A 25,353-nucleotide genomic window follows, 5' to 3' on the forward strand; every position below is an offset into this window, starting at 1 on the left:
GATGGCCGGTATAACGACCTGGCAGCCCCGAGAGCCCGGGACGGCCTTTTCCAGGTGCCTCCTTCGCACGAGGCCGCACATCCAGGTTGTGGAGCGTCCGAGCCTCTTTGGGCAGGGGAGTCGCTGGGGACGCTGCTGCTGCTGCTGCCCTCCGGTGGCCAAAGGCGTGAACGACAAGTGCGTCTCAGACTCTGGGCGCCACTCTGCAAAGGGGCTTTTGCTCCAAAGAGGCTCCGACACTATGCAACCTCGACGTGCGGCCTCGTGCGAAGGCGACGCCTGAAAAAGGCCACCCTAGGCTCTCGGCTCCATTGTCCGAAGGGGCTGCCAGCTCCAAGAGGCTTGGAACCTTAGCGGAGTCACCCACAACCTCATAAGAACATAAGAACATAAGAACAAGCCAGCTGGATCAGACCAGAGTCCATCTAGTCCAGCATTCTGCTACTCGCAGTGGCCCACCAGGTGCCTTTGGGAGCTCACATGCAGGATGTGAAAGCAATGGCCTTCTGCTGCTGCTGCTGCTCCTGAGCACCTGGTCTAATGCCAAGGCATTTGCAATTTGAGATCAAGGAGGATCAAGATTGGTAGCCATAAATTGACTTCTCCTCCATAAATCTGTCCAAGCCCTTTTTAAAGCTATCCAGGTTAGTGGCCATCACCACCTCCTGTGGCAGCATATCTGCGGTCTCGTGCGAAGGCGGTCCTCCACCTGCGGTCTCGTGCGAAGGCGGCGCCCTGAGAAGTGTCGTCCCGGGCTGCTGGCATCCCTTTTGTACAGGAGCTCCTTGGCCAAAGAGCATTAAAATAGTTAGTGGGGCCCCCACAACCTGCACATGAGGTCCCGTGCGAAGGCTGTGGTCAGAGTGGTGCTGTCCCGGAGTGTTGGCATCCACTCTGCACAGGGGTCGGACCCCCTCTCCCAGGAGCGCTGGGAAGCTCCAGCTCAGGGGCTGGCAGATGTGCAAGACGTCATTTCTGGACCCCTCTTCCCCATAGAGTCTCCCCCACTTTTCTGAAAAGCACAAGGGGCGGGGGCTGGCTCCTGGCAACGCTCCTTCGTTGGACTGGCCTGGGCTCCCCCCCAAACCCTGCCCCCCTCTTTCAAGAATAGAGGCCACACACAGCCGCTTTCTAGGTATCAAACTCACAGCCCTCCAGATACTATGGACTACAGTTCCCATCATCCCCTGCAACCATCATATTGGCAGGGGATGATGGGAACTGTAGTCCATAACATCTGGAGGGCTGCGAGTTTGACCCCTATGGTCCAGGGGGCCCCATGAGCAAAGCAGCCGGCAGGGAGGAGGAGGGGACCCTTTCTGCAGGGTTGGCGTCGGCTGCTGCTGCTGCAGGTTCGTCGTCGAAGTCGCTGGGGGGGACTCCACTGTCCCTGGACTGGAAAAAACCCACCCGCAGAACAATACAGTCAACCACACATTTGCATGGCAAGTTCCATCCAAACACTTACTGATTGGTTCCCCACCCCGGGGACATGGACAATAGATACCCCAAACATTCCCTTCTCACTGGATACAGCATGTAACAGACTTCCCTCTGTGATACACCTCTGAAGATGCCAGCCACAGATGCAGGTAAAACGTTGGGAACAAGATCCACCAGACCACGGCCACACAGCCCCCTGGAAAACCCACCACAACCAGTTGAATCCGGCCATGAAAGGCTTGGACAATACATTGAACTGTTTGTCTCTTTGTCGGCCTGACTTTTTTTAGCCGGCCGCTGTTCTTTCTGCTCACTTTACTGTCAGCTGTACATTGACAAGGATGCTGCACCGAAGTCACAACTCCCAACTGGTGCAAACACTTTGAGCTCTCTCCGCAGGCCTCCCTGGAGCCTGGCTCAGAGTCGCTCTCTGTCCACTCAGCTCCAGGACCAGCAGTTCCGGCGCACAATCACTGCTGACCTCTAGAAGCCTCTTCTGCACACATTTGCCCAGCGGGTGGGAGGCAAGAGTTGAGGGAAGGCGGCTCCACCCTCCTTGGGTGCCACGGAGCCTGCCTGGCCACAGATGCCAGCGTCCCCCTGGCTAACAGGGAGGCCTCCTTCTGGAGCCTGGGAGGCGGCCTTGGCCAGGGATGGTTCCCTCTCCCCCCCCACCCTCAGAGGCTGCACGGGACTGCCGAAACAGGTTCCAACCTCCCCCACCCCACCAGGCCACGCGCATTCCCTTGTGACTGGGCTAAACATTACACAAAGGCCATTAATGGTTAATGCGGTGTGTTCCCCCATTAATGCCCTCGCCCTCCGAGGAGCCTCCTTCGCATACTGAGACGTCCAGCAGCCGCGAGGCAGAACTTGCAAGGACCCAGCGGTGAGTGGGGGGGCTCTGGCTGCCCTGTGCAGGCCACACGGAGGGTTGGCTGGGAGCTTCAGAGGTCACCTGCTGGACCAGGGGTAGGGAACCTGCGGCTCGAGATCCGCATGCAGCTCTTCTGCCCTTGCACTGCGGCTCCACGAGCTGAGCCGCCGGCTTCATCCTTGCCCGCCCTGCAGGCAGCAGGGACGCACCAATGGCCCGCGGCTGGCTGGGCAGTGCCGGGGGCTTCCCCTCTCGCCCGCCTTATTCGAACAGGGTGGGCGCTTTCCCAGCAGCTGGCAAGGCCGAGCCGCTGGCCCCATCCTTGCCCGCCCTGCAGGCAGCAGGGTGGGTGCATCCATGCGCTTCTCAGAATGAGTGGAGTAAAAGGTAAAAAACCCAATATATACAGTGTTATCTTTATTTTAAATGTCAAAAATTATTTGCGGCTCCAAGTGTTTTCTTTTCCCGTGGAAAACGGGTCCAAATGGCTCTTTGCGTGTTAAAGGTTCCCTACCCCTGTGCTGGACCCTCTGTCGTTTTAGACGGCTTCGTTTGGGTCCGAGTGTCCCCTCGTTCTTTCAACTTGGGGGGTTTCTTTTGGAGACACAGGATAGTTCAGGCATCCTCTTGCTTCACAGAGCAGGAAAAGATGCCCGCCCTCCCCCCCTCCCAAAGCAAAAACCCTCAGCCGCGCACCAGAGGACTGGGGGGGGGGGGGGACCATGCAGCAGCCCTCCTTCTTCTGCGGGCACCCGCAAGGGAGCCCACCCGGCCAGCCGCAGCAGCGGAGACGGGCCAGGAGACCCGTCCGCCCAGAGCCCCTCTGCTGCCACTGCTACTGGGCGACCCGGCGGGCCTCGGGACTCTGCAGCGGCGGCGGGTCCGTCCAACAGGGGGGAGCGGGGCCGGCTGGCTTTGCAGGGAGATCAGAGGGGCCACAAGTCAGTCAGGCGTCGTTGGCCCTTGGCAAGCCGGGAACCGGGGGAGGCGAAAGTGCGAGGCGCGAGTCCGCCCTCCTGCCCCTCTGAGAGCCCGCCGGGCAGACGGGCGGAACTTTCCCTGCGGAATGCCCTCCTGGCGCTCAGGCACCATCTGGCAACCCGCCCCGAGGCCCGCTCGCCCCCGGTGCCCCCGCCCTGACCGCCCCTCTTGCTTCTCCAGGCACTTCCCCGAAGCACCGATGGACCGGTTCACTTACGGTAAGGCGGGGTCGAGGGGGAGCGGTAGCACGGGCCCTTCCGGCGGCGCGCCGGCCCCTGGTGCCAGCCCAGACCTGGGGGCGGAGGACGGGGGGGGGCAGCGTCTGGGCGGGGGCTGCCGGCGGGAGATGAGCGCCTCGACGTAGCCGCCGCCTGACTACCCCGCCCCCCTGCCCTGCCGCCCAGATTACGAGATCGTCCGGCGGGGGGGACTCATCTTCGCGGCGGCCGCCTTCCTCGTCGGGCTGCTGGTCATCTTCAGTAAGTGGGCGGCGGGGGGGGGGGGAAGCGGAGGGTTGTCCCAGCGCTTGGACTCCGACGGGGCCTCCCCGGGCGCGAGTGGCAGAGTCAGCCCGCCCCGCCCCAGGTGGCAAGGCGAGTAGGCGTCCTGACCAGGGAGGGGGTCCGGATCCCGAGCGGGGAGGGGGACACTCCGGGTCTCTGCCCCCGCCTGCCCCCTCCCCCCCTCCCCGCAGGGCTGAAATCTTTGTCTGTCTCCCGCTTGCAGGTCGACGTTTCCGCTGCGGAGGGAAGCCGAAGGCCAGGTGGGCCGGTGTGACGGGGGCGGAGGGGGGGTATTTCTGGCTGCCCGCCCTGCCCCCCCTGGCTGCTGCTCGGCGGGGCGGGCGGCCTGGGCTGAGCGCGGCTTCCCTCTCTCCCCTGCAGGCCAGCCGACGAAGAAGAGCCCTGAAGAGCCGCGGCGGGGCCCCCGGAGATGGCCCCCGCCCCCTTGGCCTCCAGTCCTGGCGGGCGGGAATAAAGAGTCCAGCAAGGGACGCGGCTGATTTCCTCCTGGCGGCGCTTGGGCGGGGGCGGGCGGGGGCGGGGCAGGCCAAGTCCGGCGGGACGGGGGGGGGGGGCGGAAAAGGGGCTCGGCGGCACAGTGGCGTAACTAGGCAAACTGGAGCCCTGGGCAAAACCTGAGTTTGATGCCCCCCCAGGTGCGTGCCCAATGCAATGTGCACCCCCCCCCTTGTAGCTACGCCCAGAGGCATATCTAGGCAAACTGGAGTTTGGCGCCCCCCCCCCCATGGGCAGCCACCCTCCCCCACTGTGACCAAGCAATGATTTTTTACACCAGGTTGTTGCAAAGTCACCATCACATTTTAGAACATGCCCCAACTCACCAATCTGAGCACAGCAATAAGCCATGCCACACAGCAGAAATAATTTTTTGAAAACATTTTCAAAATGCTTTCAAAATGTTTTATTACTGCTATGAAAACATTTTATGGTGTTGTATCCAGCCCCCCCAATTGCGGCAAACAGCATCACTCCCAATGTTTCAAAGGAGAATCTGCGCCCCCTCGTTTACACAAGCGATGCCGGAATCCACCCCCAAACAGCATCATTTCCAATGGTGTTTAAACTAGGGGAGTTTAGATTCTCCTTTTAAATCCACCTTAAAGGGAGAATCTGGGGTTCCCAGTTTAAACAACATTGGAAGTGATGCTATTTTGGGGTTGATTCTCCCCCACCCTGAAACAGCATCACTTGCAATGTTTAAACTGGGGACCTCAGATTCTCCCTTTAGAGCCATGTCAAAGGCAGGGGTTTTTAAAAGGAAAATCTGTGGAAATTTGGGAGGTGCCTGCTGGCAGGGGTGCAATTGTTAAGCTAGCAGCACCAAACTTTCAGGGTATCTTTAGGAGTCTCCCCTAATGATACCACCCAGGTTTGGTGAAGTTTGGTTCAGGGGGTCCAAAGTTATAGACCCTCAAAAGTGTAGCCCCATCTTCTGTTAGCTCCCATTGGAAACAATGGATGATGGGGCACCCCCTTTGGGAGTCCATAGCTTTGGACCCCCTGGACCAAACTTCACAAAACCTGGGTGGTATCAGTAAAAGATTCTCCTGATGATACCTCCCAGGTTTGGTGAAGTTTGGTTCGGGGGGGTCCAAAGTTATCGACCCTCAAAGGTGTAGCCTCATCTCCTATTAGCTCCCATTGGAAACAGTGGGGGATGGGGCACCCCCTTTGGGAGTCCATAACTTTGGACTCCCTGAACTAAACCTCACCAAACCTGGGTGATAGCATCAGGAGAGTCTCCCAAAACATCCCTGACATTTTGGTGCTGCTAGCCTAAAAACTGCACCCTCTGCAGGCCAAAAATGGAAAAACACTGAAAATACAACAAATCCCACAAACAAACCTGTGCCCCCCACAGGGCTGCGCCCAGGGGAGGAACGCCTCTGTGGCGGCGTCTGTGTGCCTCACCGGAGGAGCCCCTTCTTCGGGCTATCAAGAGCCGGGTCGCCCTTTTCATGGGGGAGCTGCACCTTTCCTCGTGTACTTCTGCAGTGAAAAGGGCAGCAGCAAGCCTCCTTGTGGGACATTGTGAAGACCAAGGGCGAGGAGGGGACAGAAGGTCGCGCCCCTGCTGCCGCATGCGCAGGATGTCAGCGGCTGGGTTTTTTTAACTCCCCCCCCCCCCGCGAGGGTGGCAGCAGGGCAGGGAACTGCTGCCTGGCCAGTGGGGGCCACTTCTCTGCACCGAGGAAGAATAAGGCCCCCTTCGCACATGCAGAATAACACACTTTCATTCCACTTTCAACGCACTTTGCAGCTGGATTTTAGTGTGCGAAATAGCAAAATCCGCTTGCAAACAATTGTGTAAGTGGATTGAATGTGGATTTTTCTGCATGTGCGGAAGGGGCCTCCCTGGGCATTTGCAGCAGCGATGAAAGCTACGTGGAGAACGCCCAGGGAGGGGGCCAGGGCAAAGTAGGAGAAGCGGGGTGGGGGGTGGCGGAATCCACAGCGTCAAAAAGCCAGTTTTTTTTCTGGGTATTGCTGGCCTGAATCCCGCAGCAGCCCTAACCTGCTCCCACTGCCCCCCCGCCCCGTCTCCTTCCTTCCTGGTCTGTCTCTGATGATCCAGCACAGAACGCCCACCCTGACCCCTGCTCTTCCAACAGGAAGTGGGGGCTATTCCGGGGAGCGGGCTGTGAAGGTATAATTTAGCAAAGAGGTCCCCAAACTTTGGAAAACTTGATGGCCCAGCTGTGGAAAAGGCCTTCAGGGAGCGACAGGAGGCAACCCCCCCCCCTTCCTCAAGGAGGTTGGGCAGCTGTGAACAAAGCCCCGCTGCAGCCTGCAGGAGCCCAGATTCCCAGCCCCGTCTTTCAGAGGAATCACCAGTCAAGCAGAGGTGAGGCAGGCTGGCCATGAGCACTAGTGGGCACTTGTGTGCGGGGGGGGGGGGGTTACACAAGCACACCCACTGTGGATCAAAACAATTCATGCACTAACACAAACAGTAGGCAAACCAGACATTGGAAGAGCCCTACCAGATCAGACCAGCAGTCCATCTAGCTCAGTGTCCTGTTTCACTCAGAAGCCGGCCACTGCGCCAAAGGCCACGGTCTGCCCCGATGCTGCCCACTGGCACTGGATGGTCCTTTGCGACCCCAGGGGCTTTGGACTGGGGGTTCCCAATCTGCTCAGGGCTGGCTGGCCGGCGGCCCCAAGGCCAAGGTCAATGGAGCCTCACTCAGCCCTGCCTACATCTTGCATCTTGCCTCAAGGGCAGCAACATCAGTTCCTTTCAGGACCAAATGCAACTGCAGTATATTCAGACCAAACACAGCTGCAGTATATTCTGAATACACTACAGCTACATTTGGGCCTGAAAGGAAGCTAGACATGCTTTATGCCATAGAGAGAGAAAAATCCTCTGTGAAATAAGGTTTTCCACAGTTGGGTGTATAGGTGTTTTTTTTTAAGCAACAGATTTTGCGGGGAGAGTCCCAAAATAAATAGGCAATAAGGAATACTGTATGAATCGGTGTAACCTGTCAGAAATATATTTAATAGCACGTTCCCTCTTTGGATACTTCAATCTATCAATTGGAAACATAGATAGACAAGAAGACAGATATTTCCGCAAACCTGAGAAAAGCCCCAGGATTGCAGAAAAGTCTGAAATATAAAAAAGAGAAACATCTTAAAGGATTGGAGGTTAACCCCCCTTTCCAGATAATAGAAGCAGCTCCTGTACCTGTAAGCAATGGATGACCTCTGAGATTTCAGGGGCAATTTGGGGGATTGCTAGGCAACCATAACAATATTGCCAGTATTCAAACCTTGGTTTCTATCTGTAAAAGGCAGGGGGAGTTTTTTCTAGCACTATTTGTTGTGCCCCCCCCCCCCAGTCTATTTCTGCTTCTCTCCTTCCTGCCAAAGGGCAAGGGCCAGCAGCAGCAACCACTGGGCAACTTGCTACTGTTCAGTTTGTGCCACTCATTCAGGTGGCTGTGACTTGATGCCACCTGACTCACCTGTGTCCAATGGCTGCCCCCAAACAACTTGGCCAGCAGTGATTGGCAGACAACTCCCCTGGGCCACTTGCCACCCTCCACACAAGTGTTGTCGCTCATAAGAGTGAACAAATGGAAGCAAAATCCTGGAAAGACGGAAATAACACTGCGAAAGGTTGGGAAGGCAGAAGTCTGGAAGGACACTGCGCTCCCCACCTTCAGCTGGTCCCTGAAGATTCAGTTAACAGCCTTGGAATTATATGGGCCCAGCACTATTGCTGGGGAAACAAATGAATGCAGTTGCAAAATAAGGGTTTCTCGCCTGCCCCCCACCCCACTCAGCCTAGCTTGAAAAATGGTCCCTCACTTTGATCTGGCCACCGTGCTATAATGGGACCATTGAGACGAGGACGCCGTCATGCACTTTACAAGTGACTCTCCTCCAAGGCACCTCAGAGGCTCCAGTTGGTGCACAAGGCTGCGGCTCGCCTGTTATCTGGGGCTGCCTGTTCTTCCTCTCCTGCTGCAGTCACTCCCCTGGCTGCCCACCAGACTCAGCTTGAAATACGGACTGTCCTGTACGTCAAGCCCCTCACAGCCTGGGAGCCTCCTCCCCGGCCACAAGTGCTCTGCCGCAAGCGCTTCTTCGCCCCTCTCTGTTAGGGCTTTCTGCAAGGGCCACTCTGAAAATGGGCAGAATCAGTCACTGCCCGACGTGCCCGTGCCTCTCCCGTCGTGGCCTCTGTGAACGAGGTCATGAAGCTTTCCGCAAACTGTGCAAAACTGAGCTATTCGAGAGGTCTTTTCCATGCTGGCAATAGGGCAGTGCTGTACAAAAGGATTCACCAAGTTACTTGGGCAAATTGTGAGGCACGGTGGTCTATGCTGCTATCTATAGTTTGCTGTGCTGTGTAATTTTGCATAATTTACAACACACTTCTAAGGGGGGGGAGGGAGAATGGGCTCAGAGTGCCAACTGACCCACGTGCCGGTGGATCTTGGAGCGATGCAGGCGGAAGGGCCAGTCACTCCAGCACAGGTTCTCAGCCTGCTCCTGTGCCACTTGCGGGAGCTGCTGGTGCCGCAGAAGTGCTGGGTGCTGCTCCAGCGTGGGCCGTGCGTGGTTCTGGGGGTGTGGCTGGAGCCCCTGAGCCCTCTCGGCCTGGGAACACTGCCTGCAAATCCTCTTCCTCCCACCTCCTCCTGGGGTCCTTCAACAGCCACCCCTCTGCTCATCTGGCGTGCATGCCTCAGGGTGACAGGTGCCTGGCCAGCAGCAGACAGCTGCAGAGGTCAGTGCCACGACTCGTGGCTTCATCCCCCTTCTGGCCCTGGGTGGGTGCCACAATGACACTGATGGGGACACGTGTGCAAAAAAAACCCCCTCCTTACGAGTGGAGTCCTGGGTGCAGACATGGGAAGAAGAAGAAGTAAGAGTAGTAGGAGTAGTAGGAGTAGTAGAAGAAAAAGACGAGAAGGAGGGGTTTGCATGACTCTGCCTTTCACTCCTGTTAGGAGCCTCAGAGTGACTTACAAACTCCTTCCCTTCCCCTCTCCACAACAGACGCCTTGTGAGGTAGGTGGGGCTGAGATAGTTCCTGAGAGAACAGGGACTGGCCCAAGGTCACCCAGCAGGCTTCATGTGTAGGAGTGAGGACACAAATCCAGGTCACCGGGTAAGAGTCCATTGCTCATGGAGAGGATGGGGAATCAAACCCAGTTCTCCAGACTAGATCCCACCACTCTTTACCACCACTCCAGACGTTACACCAGAAGAAGTAGTAGAAGAAGAAGAGTTGGTTTTTATACCTCATTTTATACCTTTAAAGAGTTTCAGAGTGGCTGACTGTCCCCTCCCCCTCCCTGCAGCAGGTGCCTTGTGAGGTGGGTGGGGCTTGTTGGGAATAAGAGCTCCTCGCATTTGGAGATTATTCCTAATCGTAGTTAGCAGAGCGCGCGGGAGGCTTAGAGCGCAGCAGAAGCCCTTTCCTCGTGGGCATTTGTGGGATGGATCCCAATGTGCGGCAAGCTTACACAAAAGAAAGTCGGAGTCAGTTGTAGTTTCTAATGTAATAAAAAGAGTATTTATTAGTGAACTCCATTCTGGATAGAAAGGTAGGTAGATAGAGTCACTATGCTATCCTAATCTAGCTGGATGGGGATGGATGCACGGAGTGTCCATCCTTCCTCTGGCCATACTAGGAATAAGATGGAGAGATGTTGAGGAGGAAGCCGGGAGGAAGGAAGTCCCTGAGAGTATCAGTCTAACATCAAAGGGATAGAACCAACATGATAGAGTAAAGGTGTCAAATCCCTCGGTCTCTATCTAGCCACTAGCTCTCTAGTAAAACCCCCTCTGCAGGTTGAGGCAGGAAACAGCGTAAAGTCCTTCACTTCCAACAGGGCCAGGTGGAGGAATGGGAAATCAAACCCTGCTGCTCCTAACCATTACACCCCACTGTTGGGGTGGGGTGGGGGAGTGGCACGAGGCTGGTGGTTCTGTGGGTCAGGGCTGGTGGTTCATCCCTCCCCAAGGGGGCTGAAGGCGCAGAACCCCGAAAGGCACCCTCTGCAGCAGGTGCCCATCTCCCCTGGCGCTCAAGGGCAGAAGGCAGCTTAGGATGCTCTTCTGTGTGTGTGTGTGTGTGTGTGTGTGTGTGTGTGTGTGTCGGGGAGAGATGCAAGGCACCTCACATCCACATGCAAGGGGTCAGGGACTTTGGGGGGCCCATCAAGGGAGTGGGGGTGCCACTGGCAACAAGGCAGACTCCCGGGACACTTCCCTTCCTGGCCCCTGAGCTCTCACTGGCTCTTGGCTTGGCCCGTGGGCCCTGCAGCTCCTGACTGGTTCTGTCCACCAGAGCCCTCCACCTCCCCACAACACCTCCATGGGATATGGCCAGCGTGGTTGCTGGGGACACAGACGCGGTTGCACACGAAGGAAGTCAAGCAGTTCCCACTATTTCTCTGTCACCCTCGCCCACCAAATCACTAAGCCCCACAGAGACTGGACTCGCACCAGCATAGTTATGGGGCAGGACGGCTGTGCTCAGGTGTCGTGTGAACACTCATGCTTTCCTTCAGTTCTGTTGTTCAGATTTTGGGTTGGTTCAGCAACCCAGATCCTATTCTATTATTTATTGAATGCTGTATTGACTCACTCTGTCATCCACCTTGAGTCCCAGTGAGAAAGGCAGTCTACAAATAAACAAATAAAAGCCAAGAATCATTGAGATCCAGTGACTAAAATGCCAGATCGCAAAGGCTTGGGAGACCCAAAGTCCCCGTCTGAGGTGGCAGCTTGCTTGGTGACCTTGACATTTTCACAGCCGAACCTACCTCATAGGGTTGTTGGGAGGAAAAAATGGAGGAGAGGCAAATGACATGAGCGGCTTCCGGTCCCCGAGGAGAAGGTGAACTATAAATGGAATAAATAATGAATGAAGCTGAAGACTGGGAGACAGTTCAAAGGCAGGCTAGTCGATGTGTGGGAAAGAGAGAAGGAAGCAAGGAAATGGGGGAGGAGGTGGGGGGTGGGGGCTGCAGCCTGCCGGGAGAGAAAGAGGACATAAGGTGGTGATGGGAAGACTGGGGGAAAGGAAGGGATTGCCCCGCCTCCGCCACAAGCCCTTGTAAGCTCCAGCTTGTCAATATATCTGTATCAATATATCAACATGGCCAGATCTGTGGCTACGTAAGTCCAGAGACTGGAGCAGATGAGACAAATATTTCCCCAAATCAGAAAAACAGGAGACTAAGAAGATGGGACAGTGGAGGATGTGAGAGTCGGCATGAGAACCAAAGGAGGAAACGATTCCAATAGAAAGTGAAACAGCATCTAGTTAAGAGAGATATTGCAGATATTGTGTGTGGAAAAACTTGATTGAACGTTACTCAAAATGGTTACCAAAAATGGGCTGGCTCCCCCTGTGAATGATGGGAGTGACCTAGTGGATGGTATAAGCCCCTGCCTCCCCCTTTCAGCATTTTGTCCAATAACAGAAAGAGAAAAACCAGAGACAAAAGTTTTAATCCTCCCTCTTGAGACAGCCAGTGTAATCACTGTGCGCAAAACTAATAGAGCGACCACAATCCTGATTAAATGATGACCTTTTATTCTGGATCTGGATCTGGTTGGTTCCCACCCTGTCATGCTCAATTATTTCCTGCATTGCAACAGCCAGCCTTTGAGCCACCACACCTGTCCAACAGGGGTGGGGTGGGGGGAGGTCCTGGAAAAAAAGAGGGGCAGCTGGAATTAGATGTCTCTAGGAAAGCAACATGCATGGAGCACAATACAACAAAAACACAACTAGATTTCTGGAAAGGAAAATACAAAATGTCCCCTACTCTCCACAAGCACCCTTGGGCTCCAAAACTGTTTTCTTCCTGAATGCAAACCGATTAGAATTACTTCCCCAAATGTAAACCTTGTTTTCCTTTTATTTTAAAGGGAAATAGAATATGATAAAGAGACAGTAACTTGAGCTACTCACCCCTAGTGAGCACCCAACTGGCCTTCTCTGTGTCTCACAAGAATGTGTGCATTTGGCTGGCCCTCGATGGAGGTAGGGGGAAAGTGTGCGTGCCATAGAACCAGGCAGCACTAGATCTCAGGTGGGTTTCCAAAAGTCACCTTGCGCATACCTGGTCATGTAAAGTTTATTTATTTAGGCTGCAAAAGCCTGCCGATGGTTCATGATTGGCTTACCTCTTTTCGAAATGAAAGCTCTTATTACATCCTGCTACCCCCCGCCCCGCCCCCGGCCATCAAAGGAAGGAAGTCCAGAATCTCCCTCTAGTCTAGCAGCTTCACGCCAGGGGAGCTCCGGGCTGTGCAAAGGGTTGGTATTCAGCGACCAGCCACTAGAGGGCACACCAGACCAAGGCTTGCTCTGGGTTTCCTCGGCCGCCGGAGCTCGCCTTTGGGGGGCCATGGCCAGCAACCTGGGGGTCGCTGACTCCGAGGATAAGCCGATAAAAGGCTGACGAATGACGACAGCTCCATATGCAAGACGGAAAAGAGGGAACATTTATCGAGGAGTACATGCCTCCCCCTGTATCAGTTTGGATTGCAGTGGCTTCTGTTCTCCATTCAGTGTAGTGAAGAACAGATCCATGCCAGACGTATGAGGTGATGCTGGTGTATTGTCTCAGGAGAAAATCTGTGCAGCGTGAAAGAGCCAACAGCACAGAGAGATCTGCCCTCGGCGGCTGCATAGATCAGCCACAAACAGCGATTCCCTAATTTATCCTGCTCATATGAACAGACTTCTCAGGAAGTTCTTTAAAAGGGTGCATGTTGACAAGTGCTGGATTAGGAATTGAAAATTAACTCTGCAAACCAGGCCAATCAGAATTTGTTGGGAAAGTGTGCTTTGTATAGTCACAGGAGCATTCATCAAATTATGTGAATATTCTGCTGTGAGTGACTTGTGTATTTGTAACATCTTGCCTGTTCATCCTACAAATATCCAAGAAAATTCCAAGTTGATAACTTAATTTTTTTAAATGATGTTTGCTTGATAGAAGCTGAGTGCTCCCTCCCCTTCTTTAGCACCTATTAGCCCTGCCCTTGGGCCAAGGAGCTCAGAGTGGTGTCCATCTGGAACCTCCCCCCCCCATGTTATCCTCACAGTCACCTTAGAAAGAATGGTCCTCCAATAGGCTTCCTTGGCAGAGTGGGGATCACCTCTCTCATTGGCTTACATTCTGAGCATTGTTACAGTCTCACCTATAGGGTGCATTCACCAAGGGCCTGTGCATGGAGGCATCTATTCAAAACAGACCCTTTTTGAACCTCAGTTTTGGGGCCTGGTGGAATCTGGAGCAAGTGAATGCATTTGGCAGCTGTTTAGACAAGACCTGCACTGTCTGCCCCACAGCCAATTAACTGCAAAGCCACGGGTGAAGGCAGCTGAGCTGACAAACTGTAGAGTTTCATATCTATAAGTTGACCAAACAAGGCAAATTTTTAGTTTATTGGAACTGAGGTGGTGTTTTCGTTCTTTGCCTTGCAGAACCTTTTGCATCTGCACAGGTGGCAAGATGGATTCCAGACAGGATCCAGGACAATACAGTCGGGTCATTCAATGATGCGAGGGGTGGGTGTGTGAGAGAGAGAGAGAGAGGGGGGGATCTCCTCCTATAAGGCTATGCAAAAAAGTGCACACCTGAATAACATTGTGAGATTTTTAAAAAAAGTTTTCTGATAATCACTAGTGCAGTGATGGCGAACCTTTTCGAGACCGAGTGCCCAAACTGCAACCCAAAACCCACTTTTTTTATTGCAAAGTGCCAACACGGCAATTTAACCTGAATACTGAGGTTTTAGTTTAGTTGGCTCTGAAGCACGTGTTACTCAGGAGTAAGCTTAGTGAAGCAACCGTGCAATGCTTCAATTGGGTGAATCACGATCCTAGGAGGGTTTACTCAGAAGCAAGCCCCATTGCCAGCAACCGAGCTTACTCCCAGGTAAAAGATCATGCCCAGGTCATCCTAAATGTGTGCGTGCGTGTGGGAGGGTGATTTTCCACCCCCCTCCCACATGATGAACTCTGTGCGCGAGTGCCCAGAGAGAACTCTGAGTGCCACCTGTGGCACCCGTGCCACAGGTTCGCCATCACTGCCCTAGTGCATTGATTTTCTCACTGCTTATTTATATTACTGGTTGCTGAAGGGGTGTGTGTGTGTGTGTGTGAAAGGAGGCAGCCATCCAGTTTTGAAAGAATGCCCAGGCACACACAGCACCGCCAACGGCTCTGAACTGCACAGCACAAATCTCTGAAAAGTAACCTGAAGAAGACGCTTAAACTCTTCAAAAACAGCAAACTGACTGATGGACAATCCGCTCCCTGTTCATGACCAGAAAACTGACAGGAAATGGAACTAGTAGACATCCAAGCCCCCCTAAGGGCAACTTCCCCCTTGGATGGAGCAGCCTGGGAAGGCACCAGTAAGTACCACGGAATGAAACGGTCGTCCACTGCAGTGAGGATGGTGGGCACCACTTGCTTTTGCTGGCCTGTCTCACCTTGTGGTACTCTCAGAGCTGTTCATCATATACTTTGGTGTGACTTGTTTGCTGTGTTCCTTCTTCCCTAATTGTGTCCTATGAAGGGAGCTCAGACTCTCAAAAGCTCGTATGCCAGAAATCTTGCTGGTGTTGGAGGTGCTGTGGGATTCCAGCCAAAGGGTCTACTGCAGACCCACTCAGCTGTCCTCTGAAACTCCTCTCATCCTCTCGCCTTAGTCCCTCTGGATTGCTGATCTGTTTTACACCCTGTAATTTGCCATGAATCTCAGGAAGAAACATTCTTCCTTCTTAGAAGGAATATGCTTGGTTTGGAATATGCTGCCACAGGAGGTGGTGGTGGCCACTAACCTGGATAGCTTTAAAAAGGGTTTGGACAGATTTATGGAGGAGAAGTCGATCTCTGGCTACCAATCTTGATCCTCCTTGATCTGAGATTGCAAATGCCTGAGCAGACCAGGTGCTCGGGAGCAGCAGCAGCAGAAGGCCATTGCTTTCACACCCTGCACGTGAACTCCCAAAGGTATCTGGTGGGCCACTGCGAGTAGCAGAGTGCTGGACTAGATGGACTCTGGTCTGACCCAGCTGGCTTGTTCTTATGTTCTAAAGACAGACTGTGAATAAAATCATGAATGAACAAATAAAATGTGGGGATTTGTCAAGCCTTTTGTACTTGAGGAGGGGCAGCTGTAAACATCTTCTGGTTTCTTAAATGGCTCCTGTCTCTACCCACCAGAACAGGGGTACAGGTGAAGTAAAGGGGGGGGGGTGCTTGTTGCTTTTTGCTGAAAACTAAGACAGGTGGGCCTGCAGCACCTCAGGAGAGCAAATGGGCCATGCTGTAAACGCGACAGGAAGGGAAGCAGAGCCAGCACAGCTTGGCCTCTCTTGCCTCCTTCCTTCCCTATTCTGGCTACTCCCGAAAGGAACTCACCAGCCAGCCTTGTGGGAAGAACGCTCAACACTCAGGGCAGGAATATCACGAAAAGCAGGTGAGGGGCAGGGGGCGGGGCAGCCCAGAGGCTCCAGCAAAGCCATTTCCATCTTCTTCTTCTTCTGCAAATTAAATGCAGCGTTTTGTTTTTGCTGGAAGAAAATCATTAATTCTTGGCCCTGCTGAGGAGACACCATCTGCCCCTAACCTCCTGCCTCTGTGGCTGGGATTGCAGACCTCTGGGGAAGAGGATTACATCTGGATAATCATCCTGTGTGGAGCTGCAGCACCTTCCCACCCAGGTCCCCCAAGTGCTCTGCCAGCCCCAGCTTCTTCCATGGCGGCACGGCAGGGCCCCGAATCTGGCTGCAGGGCGCTCGGATGTGGCTTTTCCTGTGCAGGTGCACCAAGCAGCTACACGTGGGTTGCCTTTCCAGAGGGGTTCAACTCACCCGAGGGTTTGCTACCGCTGTCGCCAACAGGAAACTTTTTGGAGAAAGGAGAAGGAATGGGAGGGGAGCCGGCTGGGCAGCTTTCAGAACTGAACCACTCAGTTGGGATGGAAACTTCTGCTAAGTTTTACAAAAGGAGCTTCCTGCCAGGGCGGGGGTTTGAACTGGGATCTCCCAGATCTTGGTCTGACTCCCGAATGACTACTTTGCCCTTTCCTCAAAGTGCTCAAAGCTGTATCCTCCCCCCCCGCCATTTCTTCTAAGCCTCCGCTGAAGCCACGGGCTACCGATGTCTGCATCTGTTCCAAAAGACCAGCAAAATCCATGAAATCAATGGAATTTATTTTATATTTTATTAAGATTTTACACCTCCCCTTTTGGGCCAGGCCAGTTTCCAGTAAGACAACACATATGCAAGTATATAAGTACAATAAAACTATAATTACTCACTGTAAATTAAATATTAAAACTCTGCACATTTACCTAAAACAAGATGGCGAAAACATCCAACTTCCTGAGTCCAGATAAATCTTTAAAAGGAACGGAGGGATAAAAGAAAAGCCCTCACTTAATACAGGGAGTGGCCGGGGGGGGGGGGGGGGGGGGGCCAGTGATGGCAACTGTTGCTGCCTCACCCCTACGCCTGGTGGAACCCCCCCGTCTTACAGATCCTGCGGAACTACGATAATTCTTGGCCTCACTAGACGGGGCGTTCCACCAGGCTGGAGCCAGGACTGAGAAAGCCCTGGTCCTGGTCAAGGCCCGTCAGACTTCCCTTGAGCCAGGAATCACAAGGTCATTTTCACTCACTGCATGGACTGTCCGGCGGGAGAAGTAGCAGGAGAGACAGTCCTGCAGGTATGTTGTCCGCAGGTTGCTTGGGGCTTTGTATGTCAGTACCAAAACTTTGAACCTGATCTGGTGTTTCACCTGGATCCGGTGCAGCTGGCACAGCACAGGTTGACTATGTGATTGCCACAAGGCTCTGGCCAGGACCCCCACTGCTGCATTCTCGACTAGCTGAACTTTCTGGAGGCGGCCCAAGGACAGCCCTGCACAGAGCGAACTGCAACAATCCATCCTTGAAGCTATTGTTGCCTGGACCGCTGTGGCCAGACCAGCTTGGGGCAGGTGGGGAGCCAGCTGTTGTGCCTAAGAAGATAAAATGTCACATGTGTCACCTGGACCTCCATTGATAAGGACGTGTCCAGGGGAATGCCCAGGCTCTTCACGGACAATGCAGCCACCAGGCTGACATCTTCCTGCCTGTCCCTTTCGGCTCAACCACAGGGCCTCACCTGGGTCTCTGCTGGACTTAACTTCAGCCAGCTCTCTTTCATCCATCGCACCACTGCCCCCTGGGGCTGCATCTGGATACCATCAGATACATCCCCCCTCAGATACAACTGGGTGTTGTGAGCGTACTGACAACTCAGTCCAACCCTTTGCATCAGCTGGCAAGAGGGCACATATAGATACTAAATAATAATGGTGAGAGAATTGCCCCTTGCTGGACACCATGCACCAGTTCGTGACGGGTGGTGGTTCTCTCACCAATTGCCACCCTCTGTCCTTGGTGTTGGAGGAATAAGTGAAGCCACTGTAGGGCTGGCCACACTGTCGAGGCAGTTGGTCAGAATGTCACGGTTGACCCAGTCAAACAAAATCAAGGAGGATCAATAATGAAGGTCCCACTTGGTCCAGCTGTAGACAGAGAGCATTCAACAGAGTATCTAGAGCAGCCTCTGTCTTAGGCTGGCAAGGTCAAGATGGCACACACAATTTAGAGAGGAGTGGAGTTGGACTGTCACCAGTCATGGCAAAGGGGAGAAGCAACGCTGACCGCCCCCAGGTCATCTCAAAGATCTGACCACCCCCTTCCACAGAATGGAAGGGCAGCCTCGGCGGTGGGGGGGGGGGGTTTGGAGTGTCAGAGTAGGGCCGGGGAGACCTGGGTTCAGATACCTACTCCAGGTGACTTTGGGCCAAACTGCATCTCCCCGTCTAACCTAAACTCACAGGATTGTGGTGATGACAAAAAGGGGAAGGAAGAATCACACACACTCCCCTGAGCCCTTTGGATAAGGTGTGGGAGACAAATGTGCTGAACTGACAGAGAATGCCACAACCCCCCGCCCCCCTGAGGAATCTTCCATTGGCCACCTATTGTGCAGGTGGGGCCTCCCTCCAGCCTCCAGCAAGTCCCTGGCTGAGCACCCCGCAAAACTCACCATTCAGTGAAGGCAAACAGATGCCAGACCCTTCTGATAAACAATCTGGCATGGAGACACCGTAGGCCGAATCCAACTATTGGTCCACCAAGGACAGCTGACCACTCAGATTGGCAGTGGCTCCCCAGGGGCGGAGAGTTCTCACATCACCTGCTATCCAGTACTTTTAATGAGATGCCAGGGATTGAGTCTGGGATTGAGCCAAGCAGAAGCTGCACCCCTGAGCCACAGCATCTAAATAGGAGTAGCCTAGAAATATTTCATCAGCAAAGAACAAAACCCAGGCAACCATCAGCAGAACCTTAAGAACATAAGAAGGAGCCTGCTGGATCAGACCTCAGTCCATCTAGTCCAGCACTCTGCTACTTGCAGTGGCCCACCAGGTGCCTTTGGGAGGTCACATGCAGGATGTGAAAGCAATGGCCTTCTGCTGCTGCTGCTCCCGAGCACCTGGTCTGCTAAGGCATTTGCAATCTGAGATCAAGGAGGATCAAGATTGGTAGCCAGAGATCGACTTCTCCTTCATAGATCTGCCCAAGCCCTTTTTAAAGTTACCCAGGTTAGTAGCCATCACCACCTCCTGTGGCAGCATATTCCAAACACCAATCTTGCGTTGCGTGAAGAAGTGTTTCCTTTTATTAGTCCTAATTCTTTCCCCCAGCATTTTCAATGGATGCTCCCTGGTTCTAGTATTGTGAGAAAGAGAGAAAAATCTTCTTCCTTAGGGAGTCCCTTCAAGGGGTTAACAGAGCTCAAAATACTTTGAATAAAGTGGTTCATTGGATCCAATGATAGCACAGAGAAACCACCGAGTTCTGCCTGACACCACATCAGTTTCCTGTCAGTGATACTTTAGCCAACTTCCAGCTCCTTTCCTTTTCCCCATTCCTTTTAATAATATTTTTATTTTCTCAACATAAAAAACCTATACCACTGTACACTCCCACATCAACCATGACATTAATACAAAATAAAAACAAAAAATACAAGAACACAAGAAAAATTAAAACATCAGTTTTACAATAACAGAACACAACCTTTCCTCTTCCTCTTCTTCTTCTTCTTGGGTGAGTGTTTCAGCCTCTTCCCATGCAAATACCATAAAACCATATAACTTCCCGCTATCTTATTGTTGAATTCTAATCCATTTTAGGTTCATGGATATATTTAAAATGAAACAATTTAACAGTTACACACTATATCAGGGGTCTGCAACCTAAGGCTCTCCACATGTTCAGGGACTACAATTGGCCATGGTGGCAGGGGCTGATGGGAATTGTAGTCCATGAGCATCTGGAGAGCCACAGGTTGCAGACCCCTGCACTATATCATTACTAATATTCTAATTAATTCTGCTGTTTCTTTCAGATCTCAAATCCTCCAATAATTTCTCTTCCACCATATTTTTTAATCTGTAAAAGGTTTCCAGTTTTCTGCAAACTTTTCTGTATTACTGTATCTTAATAAAGTTGTTAATTTTGCTATTTCTGAGTATTCTGTGACTTTCAATATCCAATATTCCTGTGTTGGTATGTTATTATTTCTCCATTTCTGTGCATACTAGTACTATGTCCTTGCCTTTTCTCCACTCCTGAGTAAACAGAGGAGGGGGTCTGCCTGGAAGAGAGAAGGAACCCCAAGGATGAGGGGCCCAGGAAAGTATTCCTTCCACACTGGAACCGGACTCCAGCAGTGGAAACCTCCCCTCCCCACAGCCAGAAGCCACTGGATGAGGCTTGCCCAGGAAAGATACCACCTGCCTGGATGCTGGCCATTTTTTAAGTTGGCATGCTGCCCAATGCAACCTGGGGCCGTTCTAATGGTTGCCATGAACATTTTCAAAGTCCTCACTAACAGGTCTAAGATCACCTCCAGCAACTCAGTCGGAAGACCAAGGAGCAGCCCAACCAGCTCCCAGGTGCCCTTTGGAAGGAACACGTGGTCTGTGTCAGCCACTGTTTGTGTGGCTGCCCGAGAAGGAAGGGAGCTGCCTGGAGGACATCAACCATCCTCCACGTGGCTCCTCCCTGACCCACTGGGTGCAGAACGACTGAGACGCCGCGTCTCAGTCCCACAGGGGCCAGGTCAACCCGCTTACGGCTACTCAGGTCCCAACGCAATTCTTCTTCATGTTAAAGCACATTGAGGCCAAAGTGGAGAAAATATCCACTAATATCTCTTTGGATGGGATGGTTCTGGTGCTCCTGTATTCACCACAGCACGCATCAGCAACACGCATCTTACAGCATCTATCATGCCAGAGAAAGTTTTCTGTTCTTATGGCCCCATCACTGGCTTGGCCCATGGGGGAGGCCAACAGGGGAGGGAGGGGGGCCAGCAGTCTTCTTGCCTGTCGTTGCTCACCCCTCCTGCAAATGCTCTGCAGCACAAGCAGAGTTTGGCCACCGGGGTGCCAGTGTGCTCGCCGTGCCCTGCGGCCCCCCACTGCTCTCAGATCAATGAGGACGAGCTTTCCCCTCGACAGACTTCACCATATCTCCATCGCTGCGGACCAGCCATGCCCTACACAGCCCAGCCTGCCCTGGATCCAGAGGCCTTTCCCAAACACAAAAGGAGAAGAAAGGGCCACTGCTTCTGGAGAGTCTGGAGCCCCATATCTCTGCTCCCCCCCCCCCATTAACTATGGAACACTTTGTGCCCAATTGCAGGAAATCAAACATGGATTCCTCAAGGGAAGGGAAGGGGAGACAGCTGAGCCGGGGTGGGAGGGGGCGGCAAGGGAGCAGCAGCAGCAGCAGCAGCCGCCGCCTCTGGCCTCCTCCTCCCCCTGCTGGATCTGCTTCTCAAGTCTATGGGAGCACAGCAGAGAATGCAACCGCCCTCCCCACTGTAGGTGGGGCAGCCAACTCCACAGTAGGGAAATCCCTGGAGAGTTGGGGGGTGGGGCCTGAGGAGGGCAGGGGGTGGGGAGGGGAGGGGCCTCCGCAGGGCATCATGCCGTAGAGTAGAGTCCACCGTCCACTTTACCCAGGGGAACTGGCCCCCCTCTAGCATGAAGATCAGCTCCACTTCCAGATTTCCAGGCCGCACCTGGAGGTTGGCAACCCCTAGTAAGTAAGCTGGGGATCACCTGGGGCTCTGTGGGTCACTGAGTAGGATAGCTTGAATTCAAGGGGCTGAAAAGGAAACCTTTCCTTGGGGAGGGGATTGTTACCATCCTTTGTCCGGTGGATGTTTGGGACTTGAAAGCCGCCACAGGAGAAACCAGGGGGAGGGAGATAACCTATTGGTTTAAAAATGATTTTTTAATGAGTGTGATGCAATAATGGCCTGGATGGTCCAACCCTGTCAGTTCTCAGAAACTAGGCAGGGTCGACCCCGGTTGGGGCTGGGATGGGAGTCCAGGAAGGAGAGGACGGCCACACACCTCTGAGCCTCTCCTGCCTGGAAATCCCCACCCCAGGGATGACCACCAGTCAGCTGCTGCAACCTGACAACACTTTCCAGCACCACCGTAGAGCGGCCTCGGAGCCGCTGCTTTCTCTCCCTGCCTCTTGCTGTATTATCATTCTAAACCAGAGGCGGAGCGCTCACAGGGATACGTGGGGCCACGTGTCCCCAGGCGCACGCCAGCTGGTCACGTGGGGGTGGAGAATCACCCCTTCCCCTCCCCTCGGCCCCACCCCACCAGGCTGCTCCTTCAGCCAGTAGAGCAGCCCAGCTGGGCCGCCTCTGGGTGCCCCTCGGTGGCCAGCCAGGCTGCTCCTTCGGCCGACGGAGGCTCCACCAGCGAAAGGAGCAGCCGGGTGGGGCAGGATCAAGGGACACCCCGTGGAGGTCTAGACAGGTAAGTGGGGCACAGGGGGGGGGGGCGGGGCTTCCTGAGCAGGTTTTGCCCCATTTTCTCCCCCTGCGCCTCTGATCTAAACTGTACATTGTGGGGGTTTCTTCTGCTTGTGATGCATTAGGCCTTTTATGGAATGTAAGCTGTGAGTCATCTGTACTTCAAAGAAATACGTATGTTCAGGAAGCAGCTTTTTAAAAGTCTGTTAAGTAAGTCAAAGTCTGCATTTCCACCTATAGGGAAACTGCTAACCTGGGGGATTTGAATGGTTCATAATTTGATTGGTATCACATAGGGGCAAAAAATCCAAACTTCACATACACGCTACAGGGGTCAGTGCTATCAGTCACAGACCAGGAAAGGGATTTGGGCGTCTTAGTTGATAGTTCCATGGGAATGTCAACTCAATGCATGGCAGCTGTGAAAAAGGCAAACTCTATGCTGGGGATCATTAGAAAAGGAATTGATAATAAAACTGCAAAGATTGTCATGCCCTTATATAAAGCAGTGGTGCGACCGCACTTGGAGTACTGTGTTCAGTTCTGGTCGCCACATCTCAAAAAGGATATCAAAGAGATAGAAAAAGTGCAGAGAAGGGCAACGAGGATGATCGAGGGATTGGAGCACCTTCCTTATGAGGAGAGGCTGCAGCGTTGGGACTCTTTAGTTTGGAGAGGAGACGTCTGAGGGGGGATATGATTGAAGTCTATAAAATTATGCATCGGGTAGAAAATGTTGACAGAGAAATTAGGACTAATAAAAGGAAACGCTTATTCACGCAACATGTGATTGGTGTTTGGATTATGCTGCCACAGGAGGTGGTGATGGCCACTAACCTGGATAGCTTTAAAAAGGGTTTGGACAGATTTATGGAGGAGAAGTCGATCTCTGGCTACCAGTCTTGATCCTCCTTGATCTGAGATTGCAAATGCCTTAGCAGATCAGGTGCTCGGGAACAGCAGCAGCAGAAGGCCATTGCTTTCACCTCCTGCAGGTGAGCTCCCAAAGGCACCTGGTGGGCCACTGCGAGTAGCAGAGTGCTGGACTAGAAGGACTCTGGTCTGATCCAGCAGGCTAGTTCTTATGTTCTTATGAGGTATTTCAAGAACTTTGACTCTTGAAAGCTGATACCCTAGAAATCTTGTCGGTCTTCAAGGTGCTTCAAGGAGTCAACTCTTGCTCTTTTCTGGCACCTGTGGCATTATGTTTAATGGGATTAATTAATATTGGTAAATGTTATGATTTTTCAAATGACCATATTGTATTTTTTACTATGTGAACTATGTTGAATGGGTAGGGTTAGGGTGAGGCAGCCTCCTTTTCTGAAGAAGGACAGGGAATGACCCCCAAGTCACACCTTGAGGCCTGAAATGCCAGACCCAAGGCCGTCCAGGTGCCCTTTCAGTAGCGTGGCTGGCCGCCCACTCTTGCTTAGCATCGCCAGAGCTAGGAAAAAGACCTGAATCTGGAGCGCACAGAGATGATTATTTCTCACCCAGAAGAACACGGATTGATAAATGCACCTGGAGAGACTCACTTGGCAAAGGAGGGGGCTGGTGGCGCCGGGGCCAGATGGGCATGATGCCAGCTGTGTGTGCTACCTGCTCCCTTTGTTTGGATCCTGGAGTGGCTTATCCATTGGTAACAAATTGTCTGCAAATAAATTGTGCTACAGGGTAATACATTTTCCTTGGACCCTAAGTAAATAATATCCCAATAATTACCCCCCCCCCCCGCGCAGTTTTTATTACCAGCTACGCAGGACCCAAACGGATGGTGTCTCTTTGACTGGCCAAGGCAACCATTCCGTGCTCCTCTTCTGCACACACTGGGCGGGGGGGGGGGGGGGCGCGCCGCACAGGAAGTCCCGCGGGGGCCCCTGCCAAGCGCCTGCCTGCCTGCCTGCCAGCCACTCCGTCGCCTCCTGACGCGCCTAAGGGCAGGTAGCAGCAGCAGCAAGGCGGGAGAAAGGAGCAGGGAGCCCCACCAGGCCTGCAGCAGCCGCAGCACCGTGTCCGGGGGCTGCGAGGTGGTTTGGAGGTATCCTCCCCCCCAAACTCCTCCCCTTCCTCTCCCTCCGAGGGACCCTTTGCCAGGTGGGGCGGAGGGAGTTCGGACTGCCCCCAGGCCGCCCCCGCCCCGCAGCGCGCTGCACGTGGAGCGAGGCGGGAAACACACTCTCCAGCCCACCCCTCTTCCCCGAGGCGCTCCGCGGCGCTGGACCCAGGGGTCCGGCCTCCTCCTCCCCCCCGCCCCCGCGCCCTGGGGTGCCCTCGCTCTGCACGGAGAGCCCGGCAGCGGCGCAGGGCAGGCGGGGAGCCCCTCGGGGGCAGGAAGCCCTCCTCCTCCTCCTCCTCTGGCGCGGGGCAGCCGGGCAGCCAGCAGGCCGAACTTGGCACTCCCGCTCGGCGGCGGGCGGCAGACGAGCCTGGGCCAGGCTAGCACGCGCGCGGGGGGAGCTCGTCGTGACCCCTCAGGGCGGCCACCTGCGCTGGTAGCCCGGCCAGGCCCGAGACGGCGCCCCCCCGGCCCCTATCCTGTTGTGGGGGCACGAGCCTCCAGGTGCGAAGAGGGGAGCCTGCGCTAGGGAGGCGGGCCGCCCCCGGCCATTCCGGGAGAGCTCCAGGCGGGAGAGAGGTCTGGCGGCCGGGAGCTACGACCGGGCTGCTCTCTCCGGCTCCGCTTGTGGACCCGGAGTCCGCGCTCACCCCCGGCACCCGCCAGCCTCTTCGCCGGAACGCCCTTGGCGGGCCGGGGGCCTCCCTCCGGCAGAAAAGCCCCCGGGGCCCCTCAGCCCCAGCCTCCCCCGGAGAAGGCAGCTGCCTGCTCGCCCAGCCTGGCCCCCCCGCCTGGGGCTGCTCACCCCCCCGGCCGCCCCCGGCCGCGCTCCGCTTGGAGGGCTCCGCTTGGACGGGGGCGCCGGCTGTGGACCCCCCCCCCCGCCGCCTCCTCCTCCCCGCCCGGCGGCAGCGCGGTGGGCGGGGATTGGCGAGACCGTCCCCTCCGCCGCGCTCCCCTCCCTCCCTCCCCGCTCGCTCGCTCGCTCGCCCGCTCGCCTGTGCGGTTGGCGCGGGCAGCAGCGGGCGCTCGGAGCGGCTGGCAGTAGCGGGGCGGGCAGGC

General features: G+C 54.4%; 2 protein-coding genes across 2 annotated transcripts; both read left to right on the forward strand.

Annotated features, from left to right (window-relative positions):
* The first annotated feature begins 2,206 nt into the window (after positions 1–2,206).
* Positions 2,207–4,293, forward strand: FXYD2 (FXYD domain containing ion transport regulator 2). The gene is made up of 5 exons (XM_048512704.1): positions 2,207–2,332; positions 3,482–3,519; positions 3,706–3,780; positions 4,028–4,064; positions 4,186–4,293. Exons 1-5 carry the CDS (start codon positions 2,232–2,234, stop codon positions 4,208–4,210), a joined length of 276 nt encoding a protein of 91 aa, XP_048368661.1. The 5' UTR covers positions 2,207–2,231; the 3' UTR covers positions 4,211–4,293.
* Positions 4,294–21,854: 17,561 nt separating this feature from the next.
* Positions 21,855–25,339, forward strand: LOC125441501 (basic proline-rich protein-like). Its single transcript, XM_048512111.1, has 4 exons — positions 21,855–21,991; positions 22,081–22,236; positions 24,316–24,795; positions 24,958–25,339. The coding sequence occupies exons 1-4, from the start codon at positions 21,855–21,857 to the stop codon at positions 25,337–25,339; spliced, it is 1,155 nt and encodes a 384-aa protein (XP_048368068.1).
* Positions 25,340–25,353: the final 14 nt, after the last annotated feature.

Source organism: Sphaerodactylus townsendi, linkage group LG12 (genome assembly GCF_021028975.2).
Source record: "Sphaerodactylus townsendi isolate TG3544 linkage group LG12, MPM_Stown_v2.3, whole genome shotgun sequence".
Classification (NCBI taxonomy): Eukaryota; Metazoa; Chordata; class Lepidosauria; order Squamata; family Sphaerodactylidae; genus Sphaerodactylus; species Sphaerodactylus townsendi.

Coding starts and splice junctions, on each gene's coding strand:
- LOC125441501 (XM_048512111.1), top strand. CDS start 21,855: ATGACCACCAGTCAGCTGCTGCAACCTGACAACACTTTCCAGCACCAC. Junction 21,992..22,080: donor CGGAGCGCTCACAGGGATAC/GTGGGGCCACGT, acceptor CCACCCCACCAG/GCTGCTCCTTCAGCCAGTAG. Junction 24,796..24,957: donor GTGGGGGCACGAGCCTCCAG/GTGCGAAGAGGG, acceptor GGCACCCGCCAG/CCTCTTCGCCGGAACGCCCT.
- FXYD2 (XM_048512704.1), top strand. CDS start 2,232: ATGCGGTGTGTTCCCCCATTAATGCCCTCGCCCTCCGAGGAGCCTCCT. Junction 2,333..3,481: donor GAACTTGCAAGGACCCAGCG/GTGAGTGGGGGG, acceptor TTGCTTCTCCAG/GCACTTCCCCGAAGCACCGA. Junction 3,781..4,027: donor CGGGCTGCTGGTCATCTTCA/GTAAGTGGGCGG, acceptor TCCCGCTTGCAG/GTCGACGTTTCCGCTGCGGA.